Below are 18102 nucleotides of genomic sequence, written 5' to 3' on the forward strand. Positions count from 1 at the left end.
GTAGAATTTTTCAATTGAGTTTGCTATATCAGTTTTACTTTTTTTTTAATTTATATTTAAATGGGAATAAGCCACATTAAAGGTTAAAATACGTTTATTGACGTTTCAATTTCCACTTCGGAAATCGTTCTCAAAATACAAACATTAGTAAATTTACTAATGTTTGTATTTTGAGAACGATTTCCGAAGTGGAAATTGAAACGTCAATAAACGTATTTTAACCTTTAATGTGGCTTATTCCCATTTAAATAATTTACTAATGTTTGTATTTTGAGAACGATTTCCGAAGTGGAAATTGAAACGTCAATAAACGTATTTTAACCTTTAATGTGGCTTATTCCAATTTAAATATAAATTAATTTAAAATGCCACAAGAAAATAGCTTCAGAACAATACTTTTTTTTAGTTGTTCTTGTTCATTTTTAATGAATATTATGTTTTTATTTTCTAGTTTCGGTTTGATTCATTTGAGACTTCGGTTTTTCTCTATGACGTGTTCTGTACGGTCTTCTTGATGTTTTTTTTACAGAGATTTTACAGTTTTGTTGAATTTCGTTTTAGTTGGGTAAATCCTCGATTTCCATATATTATTATTAGGCTTATTGTAGGTATTTATTTATTCTTTTCTGCATAACACGCTCTGTATCACCATTACAGCCAAATAATATAATTAATGGATATGTGAAATATTAAAAGACTATAAGTAATTTAAAAATGTTTAAATGTATCATTTAAATATTTCCAGTTGTTCTATACACCCATAGAATGTTCTCTAGTAACTATTGGGTTGCATTGTGTTGAAAATAATATTTCCTTTGCTGTATATCTTACACAGATGTTTACAGATCAGACCAAGAGTTTGTGAACTGCGTGGACTATGATAAAATAATTGTTTGGATATTTATTAAAAAAAACTAGTTAGATATTTTGTAATATTTATACTGTGTAATTTATTAGAAATAATTAAAATATAATGCACTAAATATTTTACATTTTTTATTCTTAATCTTGGGGCATTTCTTCGTATGACTTTTCTGGAATCACTTCTTGGGTAAAAACATCCTGAAGCGATTGTACATCAGTTTCAGCATCAGTCACGTTAATTTCTGAATCTTCTTCCGATGAAGATACTTTATCAGCGGTTTGAAGTACACTTCTTGACAGAGTACGAAACTTAGCATCAAGTATATCGGCACGACTTTCTGCAACCTTTTTGATACTTTCTATTATAATACTGTCACATGAAGTATAAGGTATGATATGTTCTTTGCTGCTCCAAAAGTCGCTTCTATTATTTTTCCATGCTAAAATAGAAGCCAAATTTCGTTTACCAATAATACCTGGTTTGCCTGCTTTTAGTAATACTTGAACATATTTTGGAAATAGCTGCAGACCACCAGAAATTGCTCTCAAGTGTCTTGCCTCACTCGCTTCTTTCTTTTTGTCTTTGCAAGATAGAAATATTTTTATTGATTCATCTAAAAGGGGTGTAGCTTTATCAGGATCACCGATTAACAAGTAGTACTCTCCGAGATTTTTATATGCTTGTCCTAGATAAAACGGAAGATCATTCTCTTCAGCATGTTCTTTTAATTCCATCAAAATTTTAAGAGAAGAATTAGTACACTTGTCCATTAAGTATGCTTTGGCTAGATGTATTTTAATTTTGCATATTCCCTCTATTGTACCGTAACGTTCCTGTATCCCTAAAGCTCTTAAAAAAGTATTTATTGCAGATTTTGCACGTTTAGTTTCGAGCTCGCAAATTCCTTTTAACACTGAAAAATAAAAGAAAAACAATAAACAATTTTATTACTATATTTTTTATTTATTTATTTATAAAATTAACCCCAAGAAAAAATTATCAAAAACAATGATTTAATATCTAACTTTACAACTGTCATCATATAGTAAAAAAACAAACATAAGTACAGCTGCCGGAACGAACCATGGCCGGTGGGAGAAATCATGTCTGCGTAAAGTTTAGGTGAGTGTAAGACAGAGAAAGTGTTCGACGAAAAAAATAGAAACTCATGCTTGCAGTTTTACGTAGGACGGATTAAGAGATAAGTAATGGATATAAACATACCACTCGGGTCCTTGTAGATATATTAAAAGCAGTTTGTGAAGAGGCAAATTCGAATATGTAATTATAATATTTTGGCATCGATTACTATAATGTTGTATTCAATGTTAGGCGAGCGGTTTACCCCTCAAAAGACGCTTAGAAACACAATATACCGACTAAAATTCTTTTTGCATTTCTAATGCACCAAACGTTTTTTATTCGATTCCATATATTTTTCCAAGATGAAATGTATTTTTTAAAATTTTTACAAGTGGACCGGCAATTGTTATTAACAAATAACTTATACAAAAAAGCAATTTCACCGAATTGTTTCGGAATCAATTTTTTTAGGTGTATCTCATCAAAATAAACACTTTTTCTTTCTTGATAATTTTTCGAAAAATGCTTCCTTTTCGAGTTATTTGCATTTTTTTGTTGAAAAAATGCCGTAATTAGTGATTTTTGGGATTTTTTTTTTAAAAAACTACCAAATGAATTGCAATTTTACAAATAGCTTTATAATCTTTAAACCGTCGTGTACAAGTTAGAATATTTTGATAAGGTTAAATGGTTTCTATCTCGCTAAAAACGTGGACCCAAATATTTCGAATATGCCTTTCGAGCAGTCTACCGCTAAGTGTGTACAGCGGTTGCGGCGATACAGGCGTGCGGCACGTAGAAATATTTGTTTAAATTTAAAAAAATAATTCAATACAAATATTACGTACAATTTATTAAAAAAAAGATATTTTTAATTATTTTTAAATAGACATATTATAATTAAAACAATTAAAATTAATTTTTTACAATGCTATAATAGTGTAATTTTTCTTTTAATATACGTGGTGACTATATTATTGAATGTTTTATTACAGTGAAATACATTAAGCAATATAATAATTAATTTTCATTGAAAAATATAATATTAATTATACATCGTTTTCATTGTCAATAATTTGAAAATTTTCGTCAACAGCAACAGGATTTCCATCTAATAAGCTGATTTCATTGTCTTCAATAGAGTCGTCTTTAACATTTTTACAATTCTCTGGTGTACATGCACATACTGCGCAGCATTCTAAATTATAGGAAATACAATTACAATTTTTCGTAGAACATTTTCCGGTACATGAGCAGAAATACTTTTGTAGCATATCTAAACTAGTTTCGCCTTCAAAATAATTAAAATCGAAACAATTATTTTCCATTGTCCAACCATGGGTTAATGGATCAAGAGATGAAGTAATATTGTTTTTTGCTTGAATCCATTCATTTATTTGCCACTTTGCTCTTAAGTAATGTTGTAATAATGCTGGTTTCGAAGGTGGTAATTTTTCATTAGATGCATTTTTTTTAGCGCCTACAGCACCTCAACCGCTATACACGCTTAGCGGGATACTCTCGAAAGGCATATTCGAAATATTTGGGTCCACGTTTTTAGCGAGATAGAAACCATTTAACCTTATCAAAATATTCTAACTTGTACACGACGGTTTAAAGATTATAAAGCTATTTGTAAAATTGCAATTCATTTGGTAGTTTTTTAGAAAAAAAATCCCAAAAATCACTAATTACGGCATTTTTTCAACAAAAAAATGCAAATAACTCGAAAAGGAAGCATTTTTCGAAAAATTATCAAGAAAGAAAAAGTGTTTATTTTGATGAGATACACCTAAAAAAATTGATTCCGAAACAATTCGGTGAAATTGCTTTTTTGTATAAGTTATTTGTTAATAACAATTGCCGGCCCACCTGTAAAAATTTAAAAAATATATAGAATCGAATAAAAAAGGTTTGGTGCATTAGAAATGCAAAAAGAATTTTAGTCGGTTGATGCTCTGCTTATAGGGGTAAACCGCTCGCCTACCGAATATTTTTAACATTAACAAAGTTTAATATAAGCTATAAATTGTGAATCTCAGTGATATATTGAAATAAACTGTAAGTGTACAAATTCTTTACATAATATACAGTTAAATTAGCAATAAAATCAGCAAATTGCAATTATTTTTTATTGTTGTCAATAAACAAATCCAGTTTTACCAGCAAAATAAGCGCTTTTAGTAAAGACCGATATACTTATTTTAGCAGGTGTACAGGGTCGGACTGACTTTTCACTTAACGTTTATCGAAATGAATTCAAACATGGAATCACACAATAATTCTACAATACAAGACCATCAAAGTCAAATAAACGCATCACAGTCATACTCTTTGGCAGCGTCGAGAGTGCAATTTACTTTAAAGTCTTCTCCCTTCTTTACCTTTACCCACTTGGAAATATAATTCAACCGAAAAATATAATCTTCTCTTCTAGATTATCTAATAATCGCATATGTATGTATTTATCCAATAAACAAACAGTGGATGATTTTATGAATAATCATGGTCAAATAGAAATACAAGGTGAAATTGTCAGAACAAGAAGGTTAGTTACACAGCGGAACGACTTGTGCTCTCCACCATATGCCCCTCAATACTTCACGACTTGCTAATCAATGACTTACAAAAAATTGACATAGTTCCTGTCTCCCCCATGACATTGCTCAAAATCAGTGCTTCTATGCCTGAGTACAATCACATCCTTAGTTTTCGAAGATAAATCTATATCAGTCCTCACAGTCTAACACTACCAGAATCATTTACTCTTGTTTTTGACAACACGATATATAGAATATTTATTTCTCAAGACAGTTTAGTTTGCTTTAGATGTAAGGAGCCAGGTCACATTGCTTTACAGTGCTTCGAAATACTAACTCAACTAAACCCCAACCAAAACAATGAAGCATCGGTATCCATTGCAACAAATATATCCTTGCAAGCACCCAATGACACAAACCCTTCTCAGTGTGAACAAATGTATATTTTGAATATCCCGGAGATACTGAACTAAGTAGATGCATTATCAAATAAGGAAAGTCATATAATTAATCATCCAAAACGTAAATTTGATGAAATTATTTCACCTGAAGCAGATCTATCTTTAAAAGAATGTAACATTTTTCCACCACCTAAAGTCCAGGCAAAATATAAAAAAGCTAAAATTGGTTCAGCAATAAGGAAAACAATCCATAATTATCTTGACAGTGAGGCATCGGATGCGGAAAGTGACACATCTCAATTAAGCCAACATTAAAATTCAAGTCTCTACTTCAATGGCATAGAAGGGAATGAAGTGTCGGAGTGTCGCAGTCGATCTAAAAGTTTATTTCAAAAATAAGGTGTTAAGTGCGTGGATCCGGAGTGGAGTGACTCTAGTGCGAAACTTAGAACCATCAAAAGTGACATTTTTTCATGGAAGTCCGTAGCCAGAAGTAGAAGATGCCAAACTATTATTACACGTCTACTACTTGGACACTGTAGGTATACTCACGCATATCTCTTCTTAAATAGTGAAACACCAAAATGCGAAATATGCAATACAGTAGACAGTATAAAGCACTTCTTGATAGACTGTCCTAAATATGTAAACCAAAGACAGTTTTACAATTTGCCAAATAACCTAAAAGCACTCCTCAACAAAAGTTTAGTTCCGGACAATTTATTAGGTTACTTAAAATGTATAAATATGTTACACAAAATATAACTTAATTAATTGTTACAAATGTTCAATTGTTCACAAATTGTAATTAATTGTTACAATGATTGATTATTACAAATGTTAAATTTAATATTATTACAAATGTTACAGGAATGTCGCTAATAACGTTTGGGTTGATGCGACATTGTCTCTTTAAATAAAAAAAAAATGTAATATTTTAGGAATAGTTAAACATTCTTTTAATCAACAATGTGTCTACTATCCACATTCTTTTCTTTTAACAGTTTTACGAGTTTCTGATGTCGTACTCTATCAAAAGCCTTTTGATAATCTATAAAGCAGACATAGAGATCCTGGTTCATATCTAGTCGTCTTTGAGCGAGAACCTTAAAGCGCGAAGAGAGTCTCTCTCGTTCCTAGTCCTCCTTTGAATCCAAAACTGGGTTTCATCTATATCTTCTTCTATTTTTTTGTACAGTCTTCCATGTATTATTTTGAGAAATATTTTAAATGTGTGGCTTATTAAGGATATTGTTCTGGGAGCATTCTGTCGCATGTACTGACTTTGGTAGTGTTACAAACGTGGACAGTAACCAATCTTCAGGCATTACTCCTGTTGTATACACTTTGTTGAACAGATTTAGAAGTATATGCAGTGTTTCTTTATCAATGCATTTAATTAGCTCAGTCGGTATCTGATCTGGGCCTACTGGTTTTGTGGTCTTTGCATTTCTGATTGACTGTTCTAATTCGCATTTTATTATTTTCAGTCCTGTTTGTTCCTGTAGTTCTTCTTGTATCATTCTATTGCCAAAACCATTATTACCATGGAGTTTACCATTATTATCTCTGCAATGAGTATCCCATAGTGTGCTTGCTTTTTGATATTTGTTATTTCTTTTATTTTTTATGCATATTAAAGCTGTCTTATTTTCTGCCATACTCTTCTATTTCTATGCATTAATCTGTTAACCACTTTCCCTTGGCCTTTTTTATCTCTGCTTTAATTTTACTTTATGTTTCTTGATATTTTGGTTCTTGTCTTCTGTTCCTTTCGTAATGCTTTTTGAATATTGCTCCACTTTTCATTGACATCTTCAAATGTTAAGATTTTTTCTCCTACTTCTCTTAGATTTGAGTTGACTTGTTGGATCACTTTATGTATTTCTCTTTTTCTTAATTTTGTATAATCAAACGGTTGTTTGTTTTAAAGGTATTACAATCTTTTGATTTTTACTTGAATTCTAGCTATCAGCGGTATATGGTGTGAATTGACATTTGCTCCGGGGATACTTTTACTGCTTTAATTGTGTTTTTGTATCCATTTTTAAATAATATAAATAGTTTATTTGATTTTTGACTATGCGCTTTTTGTTGTCTGCAGGAGATCTCCAAGTGTATAATCTTCTGTTGGTAGTTGGAACATTGTGTTCTTTATTTCAAAATGTTCATTTTGACAAAAATCCACAAGTTTATCTCCTCTTTCGTTTATCTGTTGGTGAGTATACTTGAATTAAGTTAACTTGTTGTATGTTTGTCTTCAGTTGAACTATTATCACTCTCTCTGAGTAAGGAGTGAAGCTTATAACTGATTTATTAGATTCTATGTCTATTTATTTTCATTCTGGTCATTTCTTGTATTAAATTGTCTAATTTTCCTAGTTGGTACAAGCTTCTTACATTCCATGTTGCAAGTCTTATTGGTCTACATTTGTGTATTCTTAGACCTGGAATTTTATTATCTAAACGAGGATTTTGCTTGTCATCGACCTGTAAGGCTTCGTCTTTTGCATGATCTTTTCCTTTCTTACCGGATCTTGGTTTCCGAATTCCACGATCAATAACGGTTTGACTTTTTTTGCGTATTTGTCATGATAAATGACTAGGGATGTTTTGTTGACATGTTAAAAGAATGCCAGAGTACAGATAGCCTAGAAGAGTACTGGAATGGATCCCTCCTGAAAGAAGAAAGAGAGGACGACCACGGAGAAGTTGGCGCAACGATATTGATAAAGCAATGGCGGTAAGAGACTTAGAAGAGGCAACTGCATATGACAGAAAAAGATGAAAATTGGAGGCGGAGAAGCGGCGACAGCCGTAATAAATCCGTTATTATTATATTATTATATTCTGTTGAACGTTTAATGCAGTGTTTTCACCTTGTCTTCTGCATTCTTCTGCCGTTGACCAATTTATTGGTTCTTTCGCCTTTGGAGCCGATTTCTCAGCTCCAGGACAAAAGTTTGTCCTACTACCTATTGACTCATCCGCTCGAATTCGTTGGTAGGTAATCAGGGGATTGCTTATAACGGCAATCTCTCGCTCCCTATTTGCGTTAGACATCAACATTGATGTTGCCCACCTTCTACCACGTGGAGGTGCAGATTCTGATTTTTCCTCTATCGAGATTAAGACCTTTCTGCATTTCCTAATGTCTCCAAAGCTTTAGAAAGTCCTAGACTAAGAAATTAGTCAGAATCAAAATCACTGTAATCTTTTTCAGTTTTGGAACTAGAATCTCCACCTAACTTTATAAAAAGATTATTATCTTCGTTAATAAAAAGTTTTGCTTCCAAGTTTTTTTTCCCACTTTTTGCGTCATCAAAGCATTTTTTCAATCTGCAGCACTAAATTCGTCAAAAAAAAATTTGCACAATTTCGAATTATTTCTGTAATGCCCAAACTAATTCAACTAGATTTAAATCTGGATATTAGGAAGGTACTTGTAAGACACTGTGGCTATGTTGGGTTAAAATTGCATATATCTCGAACGTTTTACATTTTGGCTCACATAGTTTAAGAATTTTGTACAAATCAGGTTTTATCATATTGGTGCCAAAATAAGTATTTATAGACCTTAACCATTCTATCATACATAATGTATTTTCTACTGTCAGAATTCGGTGCTTTATCTTTTTGAACAATGTGATAAGGCGCATTGTCAATAACCATGATCGACTTCGGAGATAGGTTAGGAATTAATTTTTCTTCCAGCAATGTTTTGTAATTCGTAAAATTCATTTCGTGATGATAGTCTTAAAAATTAATTGAGCGGTGGGAATAAAGCCTGTCTCGTTGACAGCATGAACAATAATTAAATGTTGGTTAATGGTTTCGAAATGGGCCTCATTGGAATGGTCGTTCCAACAAGTAGCAATTGTAGGCGAAACATGAATATAAGTTTTGATCATATTATACAATCGTTTTATTTGGCTCTGTACGATGTCGTGACACGTAAGAAAGCTAATCATTTTCGTCTTACTCCAGCAGAATCACATCGATTTTATTACTTTTCAATGAGAATCTTAGCCTCCTGTATATCCAGTTTCTTCAAATTTTCTTAAAATATTCGGCACTGTAGGCACCATTTTATCAGTGGTATAAGTATTTAAAATAATTCTACCTAGCAAACTTTTCTCTCTGTTGTCTAAATCGGTTTTAGGCTCTGTCCTATTTTTCATTTTAATTGACAATTTAAATAAGAACTTGCATTACACTCTATATCCCTTTGCTTCCTGATAATTCTTTAAATACTTTGTTCTAAAACACCTGTTACAGCTATCACTCTTTTGTACAACAGATCTAAATAAAACGTTCAGTACCTCAGACGTTTTCTCTTCCTCCATATATTTAAACACATTACAACCTGCTTCACATGTTTGATTTTTAATTTACTTTTTAACTATATCAATAACTGAGTACGGACCTGAGTATCAATGTTTACCACTAAGATATTTTAAACAGACTATTTTCTCAAAATACAGTGAGAATCTACGGCACATTTTGAGGGAGGGGTTTGCCACCGGCATTATTCATTATATTGGTTTAAATCTCTTCTCTAATTTGCTCCTTAAATCTAGAAAAGGAAATGCCAAAAAATTTTAAAACTGTTACCATTCGCAATTTTAACTGTTCTTTTAATAGGCGTTTGTAATGCATAATTAGTAATGCGAAGATTGAATCTTGGGTTTCTAGTGAAAATATTCAATGAAATTGTGTCAAGTAGTTCAGGACCATTTATCTGGCTAATAAAAAGTTTATTATTCAGCCCTATTCTGTAACTACAAATCGAATAGAAATGAGTCAAATCGAATAGAGGTCATTAAGTCGGATCGGAATTGTAGGAATCGGTATTCTGTAACTTATCTCGACCTCTACTATCTGAATGTTGTGTAGAAATTGATTTCGAGTAGACAAGCTCTGTCGAGATCAAATTTCGACATCGAAATTGGTCTTGACGTTTGTTTTGACATTTATTTGTTGACTTTTTTAGTCTGACATTTTTTAGTCTGTGGTGTTATTTATTTAGATAAAGTTTACTAAATAATTTAACTGCTCAGCAGATGTCTTTTTCTTTGGTGTTCCGCTTGGCATTTTGTATTCTTATAGCGAACTTTTTAAACTTAACCAAAACAAATCAAAACTACTTGACGACAAGCTTGAAATATAATCTTCTTTTTTGATACATTTTTCGCGCGCACTAACCTTTTTAGTAAAATAACGTCACAGAACACTTATTTCTCTTTTTAGTGCGGGGTTGCCACCAACTTCTGAGCGCGTCAAGTAGAAGTTCACGTTTTCGATTTACACCGATTACGATGTGAGTTACAGAATGCCAATCCAAACACAAAAACGACGCGATAGATATCCAACATTCCGATTTCAGGTAATTACGATTCGACTTGGTCATTTCTATTCGATTTGCTAAAAGTTACAGAATAGATCTGATTATAATAAATACGTACATGCTTTGGGAAATCATGATGTGAAGCATTTAGAGGAATAACCTAATTAACTTTTTCTGAATTCTTTTACGGGCAAGTCAACTGTTCATGCAGTAAGGAAACCACTCTATCGATCGAGGTCACAATAAACAACATTTATTTATTTCCTTGCTACTTCCTTGTAAGCTCTCCTAACCTTACTTTCATGTTGTTGAGCAGTAGGACTATTTAGTAAAATAAAGTTAATTTGAAAATAAATAGATCTTATTCTGAATGTAACTATTCAAATTGATACTGCTACGCCGTTACAATAACGGGGGATCAGAATATTATATTGTTTTAATGTTCCCAACCAAGCCATTATACTTCTCTTACTTTAAGAACACTTAATAAAATTCTTATCCACTTTTATCCGTTAAAAAGTAACTTTGTTTTGCTGCTTGCCTTTACCCTCCCTCTACTCTTTTTTAATATTTTTCGCGCAAAAAATCATAGTTTTCTTAAGATACCAGTCCTTTTCTCTAGGAGCTTTAATTTAATTAAATTATCCACATTTTTGATCTCCTCAGCTCATCTAACATACTTTTCTTTGTTTCGTCAAGTCTTGAGGTCCTGTTTTGTAAGTACAAAACATATGACTTTTTTTCCTCATTTATTATTAATTTTTAATTTCTACTTCCTAAAGTGTCCTCTCTTCAATGGAAGATGGTTACTATAATTTCAAACTTTTTTTCTCTGCCTTCATCTACTCGTACTACATAGCTGTTTACAATTTAGGACTGTCCATTATCGGATGTTTCCTAAACACCATAGTCTTTTCCTTCCTAGTTCTCTATTTTTCTCGACCTTTACTTTTACTAATAGTTGAGCATATTAGTACTTACTTATTATTCCCCGGTATGTCCTAAATTAGGCCTAATTTTAGTAAAAACCCGAAATAAGATTTTCAGAAACTATAAGGAAATAAATTTATTTGCACTGAAATTTGGCGATATTGCTATACTAGCGATCATAAAATCCGGGCCACCTTGAAAATTTCAAGTTTCTGGAATATTTTTGCCTCTGGTGCAGTAATAACCTTTTTTTTAGGCTAACGTATTTTTTATTTGTCATCAATGTTTGCTTTGAAAGAAAAAAAAACGGTTTTTTATTGTTTTTGTTGAAAAAGCAGAAAACAAACCAAATTGTTGATAAAACAGCATACGAAAAAAATGGAAAATACAGAACGTGGTAAAATGTCAGTGAAATTTCAATGACTAATATCGTGTATTGCCTCTACTTGCTCTAATGACCAATTGCAGACGACGGGGCATACTCTCAATTTTTCTCCGGATTACATGTTGCAGTATGTTATTCCACTCTCTCACTAACAGATCCTTAAGCTCCTGTCCGTTGTTAGGAGGAGATGTTAGGGGTTGAATACGTTTTTTTAAATCGTCCCAGATATGTTCGATGGGATTCAGGTCCGGAGACCTAGCTGGCCAGGGTAACCTAGTAATTCCAACTTCGTCCAAGTATTGCATACTGATCGTGGCAACGTGCGTTCGCGCGTTGTTCTGCATAAAAACGACGTTTTCCAAGCCTTGCCATGGTATGCATAACATGTTCTTCCAGAATCTCCGTAATGTCCCTTCGTGCAGTTAAGGACCCATTTTTGATGAAGGGTAATTCTGTGCGAAAGTCGGAAGATACACCTCCCCAAGCCATGACCGAGCCTTCACCAAATGGCATTCTTGGTGCAATGCAAGCTTGTGAAAATCATTCACCGGTTCTCCTCCAAACTCTTACACGTCCATTGGATCCAGTTAGGCAGAAACGGTATTCATCTGAGAATAACTCTTTGCTCCAATCGTTCCAATGCGCGTATTGTCGAGCAAAATCTAGTCGTGCAACTCGATGCGCCAGGCAAAGTGGCGGTCCTGTAGCCATTACCCGAGAAGATAGTCCAAAAGAACGAAATCTTCTCCTGACTGTTGCAAAACTAACATTGCGATTTCGTACTTCCTGTAGACGATTTCGATGCATAATCGTAGTTGAGGTCCGGTTTCGTAAAGCCTGAAACACTAGAAAACGGTCATCTCGTACCGTGGTCATTCCTCTTCGTCCAGAGCCAGGTCGTCTGGATACCAAACTCCTCTCCTGAAAGCGCTGAAGCACTCGTTGAACCGTAGAAAGGCTTACGCCAACAGTTCTTGCGACTTGCCGTTGAGTGTGACCGTCTTTCACAGCGCAACAATTTGTGCCGTTTCATCAACAGTCAAGGGTATTTTTGGCAAAAATAAACAATAATAAACACTAATAATGACACTAATGAACACTAATGGTGGCAATAATAAACGTTTGTTCGTTGTGTTTGAACAGAAAGTCGAAGCACAAATGTGCGCTTTCCCGCGAAATCGGCACTATTGAAATTCTTTGTTGCAAAGGAAACCGCTAAGCCGACAACAATTTCCAGAAACATGCATTAGTTTGTATTTTTGTTATTATTATTTACGATAAAGCTTTTTAAAAAAATAAATATCGGTGATTTTCAAGGTGACCCGGATTTTATGATCGCGAGTGTATTTGGTCTAGCTATCATCTCTCTCAGTTAATTATCTAGTTATTACGACGTGTGTTGTTTGAAGCTTAACAGGTGCATCGAGTTCTAAGAGTTTTTAAAGAATTTGTTAAGGAAGGCTATTCACGAGGTGAGTTATCTTGGCGAATAGTATTATGTATTTGAGTATATTGGTGTGTTATGGCGATTTAGCGAAGTACACATTACATTATCAGTGGTTTTAATAGTAAGGTTATGCATTTTTGGCGGTAAATTTGAATGGTTAAGCACTATATCTTAAATATATGTCCGTGTTATAATGATTGGCCTACCCGCCAATTCCTGTACCTATTTCAAATTAACATATTTATTATAATTTAGGCTTTTTTTAGCCTAGTTTGGTCCAAGATAAGATATTTCAAGCATTTTTTCTTATTTGTTTAGGCAATAGCCAGTGGTCGGCTGACTGCCAATCACTAAACCACAGGGTGGCCAATAACTGTAATGTGTAATAAGAATATATTTTTTGTCCGGATTCGTATTTATAAAATTACAATTATTTTAGTTGTTATAAAATTAGTGCTAATATGGGCATATTGAATTATATTTGAAACGGCTAACATTAGTACTATTAAATGATTTTTATTTTTATAATAAAAAATGCCAAATATCCGGAAAGATAAAACGTATCACAAACAATATACAGAATAAGATATTCAGTCCGATTTTCAGCCGTAGAAAATGACATGAGCCAACAAAAAGCCGCTGAACTATTTAATGTGCCAAGAGCAAGACTGCAGTTAAGAGCAAGCGAAAAATTTAATGAAAAAATTACACTTTGTCCCAATCCTATTCTTTGTTTGGAGGAAAATAATTGTTTAAAGCATTGGATTATAACATGCCAAGACAAAGGTTTTCCAGTAAGACTGGAAGACATACAAGACTCGGTTAAAGGTTTTCTTGGCGCAAATCCACGTGCCAATCCTTTTACTGACAATCGGCCCGCAAGAGGTTGGTATAGATCCTTTTTCAAGCGACACCCTGATTTAAGTGAGAGAACTCGAGAAGCGGTAATTCCAGAAGGTTGCAATAAAATCATATGCAACATACAAGATATTCCTGTTATTATAGAAGAAAATCTACTTTCGAATTTTCGAGTTCAACTTCCAGAAAACGGTGACATTACATATATTGTAAAAGATGTTACAGAAGAAACAATGACTTTAGATATTTTATCGACATCCAGTAATCTGCCTTTAGTTAATTAAGACAACTGATTATCGAAAGAAATTTACACCTCAATCGACAAATTCTTTTTTTGCACAAAAACCCCAGAAAGAAACGGCAAAAAGCAATTAGAAAGGTTGCCTTTTCTGCTCACTTCTTCAGATTGTAAAATGCAAAGAGGCGTAAAATTGAAGAAAAAGCTAAACAAGAAAAAATAATATCAAAACGAAAACAAAAGCGAATTGACGCAAAAGCAAATTAAGTTCAAAAAGCAAGGAAACCAAGATGAAAGTAATAAAAATAATTGCCACAAGAGTCAATTTCGGGAGCAAAAAATGTCAAACTGTTGTGGCGAATAAAGAAAATGTTATAGTAAATACAGATGACATTGCAGATACAAATATTTTGAAATCAGACACACTTATTAATCATACAATTAAAAGCACTACTTTAAAAAGTGTAGTTAGAGTACACATACCAGAAGTGATTAACCTCAAAGAAAAACAAGAATTGTCACGGACCCAATTTCCTGATTCTGTATTGGAAAACGGTAATATGTAATAATTGATCTCATATTTTTTTATGTCTGCAACAACATGAATTCATTAAGTTTGAAGAATAATTCAAAAGCAAATGTACAAATTTGAAAACCAGTAAAGAAAAACATGTTGGTGAGTCGGCTAAAAGAAAGTTATTTTTTGAAACTGAGGGATATCCAGAAAATAAAAAAATACAAATTCTCTCAGATATAACGGTAAAAGAATCAAACGACACCAACCTACCTATAAATAACCTTTTGTATACAGGATTGTGTTATTCTTGTTTCTATAATATACCCAAATCAAAAGTTGGAACAAAATGTCTATTTTTTGTTAGAGGCTACCATATTGGTACTTGTGCAAAGAAACGACAAGAAATTAAAAACGTTTTGTGTCTTATCTGCACAAACAAAAAAAGGAAATTTGTAATTTTGTGAATGGCCAATGACTGTAATTCTATATGCCAATAACTATGTTTGTATGGATAATAACTTGTGAAGTAATAACGTATGAAGGAAGTAAAAAAACTGGAAAATCTTTGGAGACTTCTGCAGAAGAATTAAAAATGTTTATTGCATGCTGCTTGCCTATTAGTATTTATAATTTACCATAAATCCAAATGTTTTGGCAAATGGATACCAGGGTACCAATAGTTTCAGATAACATGTCAAGAAATCGTTTTTTGTCATTCGAACGTGACTCAAAATTGTTGACGATGATTCTGTAACGAAGGAAGCTAAAGACAATGATAGATTCTGGAAAGCAAAAACCATTGTTGGATCAAATTTAAAGAGCTTGTCTGAATAATGAAAGAACTGAAAAAGTGTTAATCGATGAGCAAATGATTCCCTTTCATAAAAAAGTATTAATGAGACAGTTTGTGCGAGGAAAAACTAACCCTGTAGGATTGAAGAATTTTGTCGTGACTACTATGGGGGAATTCCACTTGATTTTCACATGTATAAAGGTAAGGACAGATTTATTGAATCCAGCTTGGTATTTACACCAGAACGGCTGGATATAGGGGATACTAGAGAATACTCTGCCAGTAGGAGTATCTACTTTTGTTGACAGATATTTTACGTCAAAAATATTGATTGATGCATTACATTCACGGAAACTTTATGTAAGAGGAACACTAATAAAAAATAAAATACCAAAAACTGATGTGACATTTAAGACAGATAAAGATCTAAAAAAATTAGGAATAGGCTCCCACGATATGCTCGTTTACAAATACAACAAAATAGCTGTTACAAAATGGTTTAATTCCAAACCAATCTACATGGCTTCATTAGCATTTGGAGCTGAACCCTTGAGATTGTGTAGGCGCTGGTCGGTAAAAGATAAAAAATACATAGAAATGAATCGTCCAGCAGTGATTAAGCACTACAATGAAAGCATGGGTGGGGTAGATTTGCTGGATAGGATTATGTCAAAGTACTTGAGTACTATGAGTAGTAGAACAAATAAATGGACAATACGATGTATACGCCTTTGTTTATTTTTTTGCTGCAGCTAGTTGGCTTCAATACAAGAACGATTGTTTAGCTGCAGAAACTCCCAAAAAACATATTTAAGATTAACTGTCATTTAAGTTTTCGCTTGCTAGGTCGCTCTTGTACTCCAAGAACAGAAGTGAACCCACATCCGACGAAAGTGACGAAGAAAATGAAAATGTAACCCGAAAAAAAAAGAAAGACTGCACCAATCCGTGATAAACGCTTACGGTCAAAGGAAGGTAACCACCTTCCAAAATTCGTTAATGAAAGCCAAAAATCAAGATCAAAATGCAGGTATCCTGGATGCCACAACCTGACGTTTGTCAAATGTACCCAAGGTTTTTTTATGTTGTAGTGTCAATAGAAATTGTTTTACTAAATTTCATCAATAAAAATAATAAGTGAATATTAATTTTTGTATCGTTAGTCGAGACCCAAAGTATCACTAGTAGTACTACAATTTTTGTAAAAACCAAAAGGTTTTTTTTTATTTCTTGTTTTTATGATTATTAAAACTCTCTAAATTAATACCATTTGAATTTCTCAACTTTAAATTTACAAAAATCTTCATTTTTAAAAATCTAGCTTCATCAGCAAAATCTGTCTATTTATCTAGCAAAGTACATATTATGTATAGTAACATCTAGTTTATTACTTACCTAAAGCCTTTGTTTCGCCATTTCTAAAGCAAGCTTCTGCTGCCCTTCGTCTAGCTTGATCTGATAAAATTATGGCCCTCTCCATATCTGTCGCCATAATCGCCTTTACTTCCTTGAGTAAGCAATCAAATATTGCTCGATTGGTTTGCATATATAGCGTTCCTCGTTCGTCAGGAAAGTAAGTTTTGCCGGTCCATACCTTATTTTGTGTCAGATGCCTCGCAATTCGTAGTTGTTTTTCTGCATTTTGAAACTCTTTCACATTGTCCATTAAAAATCTAGCATAGGCGTATCTACTTAGAGCTTCATATTTATGTCCTATGATCTTGGAATATTCAGAAGAAACACGTATTGACTGCAGTAGAAGTTGCTCTCCCAACCACCACCAATCAGAGTTGCCAAAACCAAACGAGACAGCAAGGTTCAGAAATTCTTGACATTCTTCGGAGTACAACCCCTCGAAATGAAACGTTTCAGCAGCTTTCAACGATTGTGATATAGTAGTAAGTTCGTCTTTTGCAAACTTTAGTTGAGGTAATATAAAAATATTACTTCCCGGTCCGGAGGATTTTCTCATATTTTCCTGATAGTCAATCAATTCTTTGACATACGAAGAAGCACTCAAAAAACCACTGTCTTGTAAATTTATAATAAGAGCCTCATGGAATGGTAATCTAAATTCACGTATTTCCGACATGGTATACTGCGGTAAAGTATCTCTCATATGCTGTATTACTGCAACGGTGTCTCTTCTTTGTAAACGTTCCCTTTTTATATTATCTGTAAGCTGTAAATCTTTTTGAAGATATTTTTTGTCGATCACTAAATATTTGGACATTATCCTTTCTCTTTTTGCCGGTGCAGTAGGTACTTCTTTAGAGCTTTCTGTTTTTTCCGGACTCTTCCCTTTATTTCGAAACATATTTTCTGATTTGATAAAGTCTTCAATATTGAAGCTCATAATATATTAAAAATAAATGTAATACAAAACTTAAACTAATACTTTTCAACAAAAATGTGACACATGATTTTAGATTTTTTGCATAGATGTTTTGTTTATGTCAAAATATTTCTTCTTTTTTTCAATATTGACGTGCATACCAGTGCATTTGCCAGCACATTTCGTTGTATTGCTTTAGTTTTGCTCACAATAATATGCAATATATTTTTTTATTATTTAAATTAATGTGTCTCGGCTGCAATGACCATTGACACAAACAATATTGTGTACAATAATTACAATAAGCACATGTTACTAATTGCTACAGTTAATCTATAAGCTTGGAACCTATAACTAAATAAT

At 32.9% G+C, this 18102-nt stretch overlaps 1 protein-coding gene across 1 annotated transcript; it reads right to left on the reverse strand.

Moving 5' to 3' along the window:
• Positions 1-931: 931 nt before the first annotated feature.
• On the reverse strand, positions 932-17856 carry LOC140448500 (uncharacterized). The gene is made up of 2 exons (XM_072541583.1): positions 16800-17856; positions 932-1778 (listed from the first exon to the last, which is right to left on the reverse strand). The coding sequence occupies exons 1-2, from the start codon at positions 17758-17760 to the stop codon at positions 1003-1005; spliced, it is 1737 nt and encodes a 578-aa protein (XP_072397684.1). The 5' UTR covers positions 17761-17856; the 3' UTR covers positions 932-1002.
• Positions 17857-18102: the final 246 nt, after the last annotated feature.

This window comes from Diabrotica undecimpunctata, chromosome 8 (assembly GCF_040954645.1).
Source record: "Diabrotica undecimpunctata isolate CICGRU chromosome 8, icDiaUnde3, whole genome shotgun sequence".
Classification (NCBI taxonomy): Eukaryota; Metazoa; Arthropoda; class Insecta; order Coleoptera; family Chrysomelidae; genus Diabrotica; species Diabrotica undecimpunctata.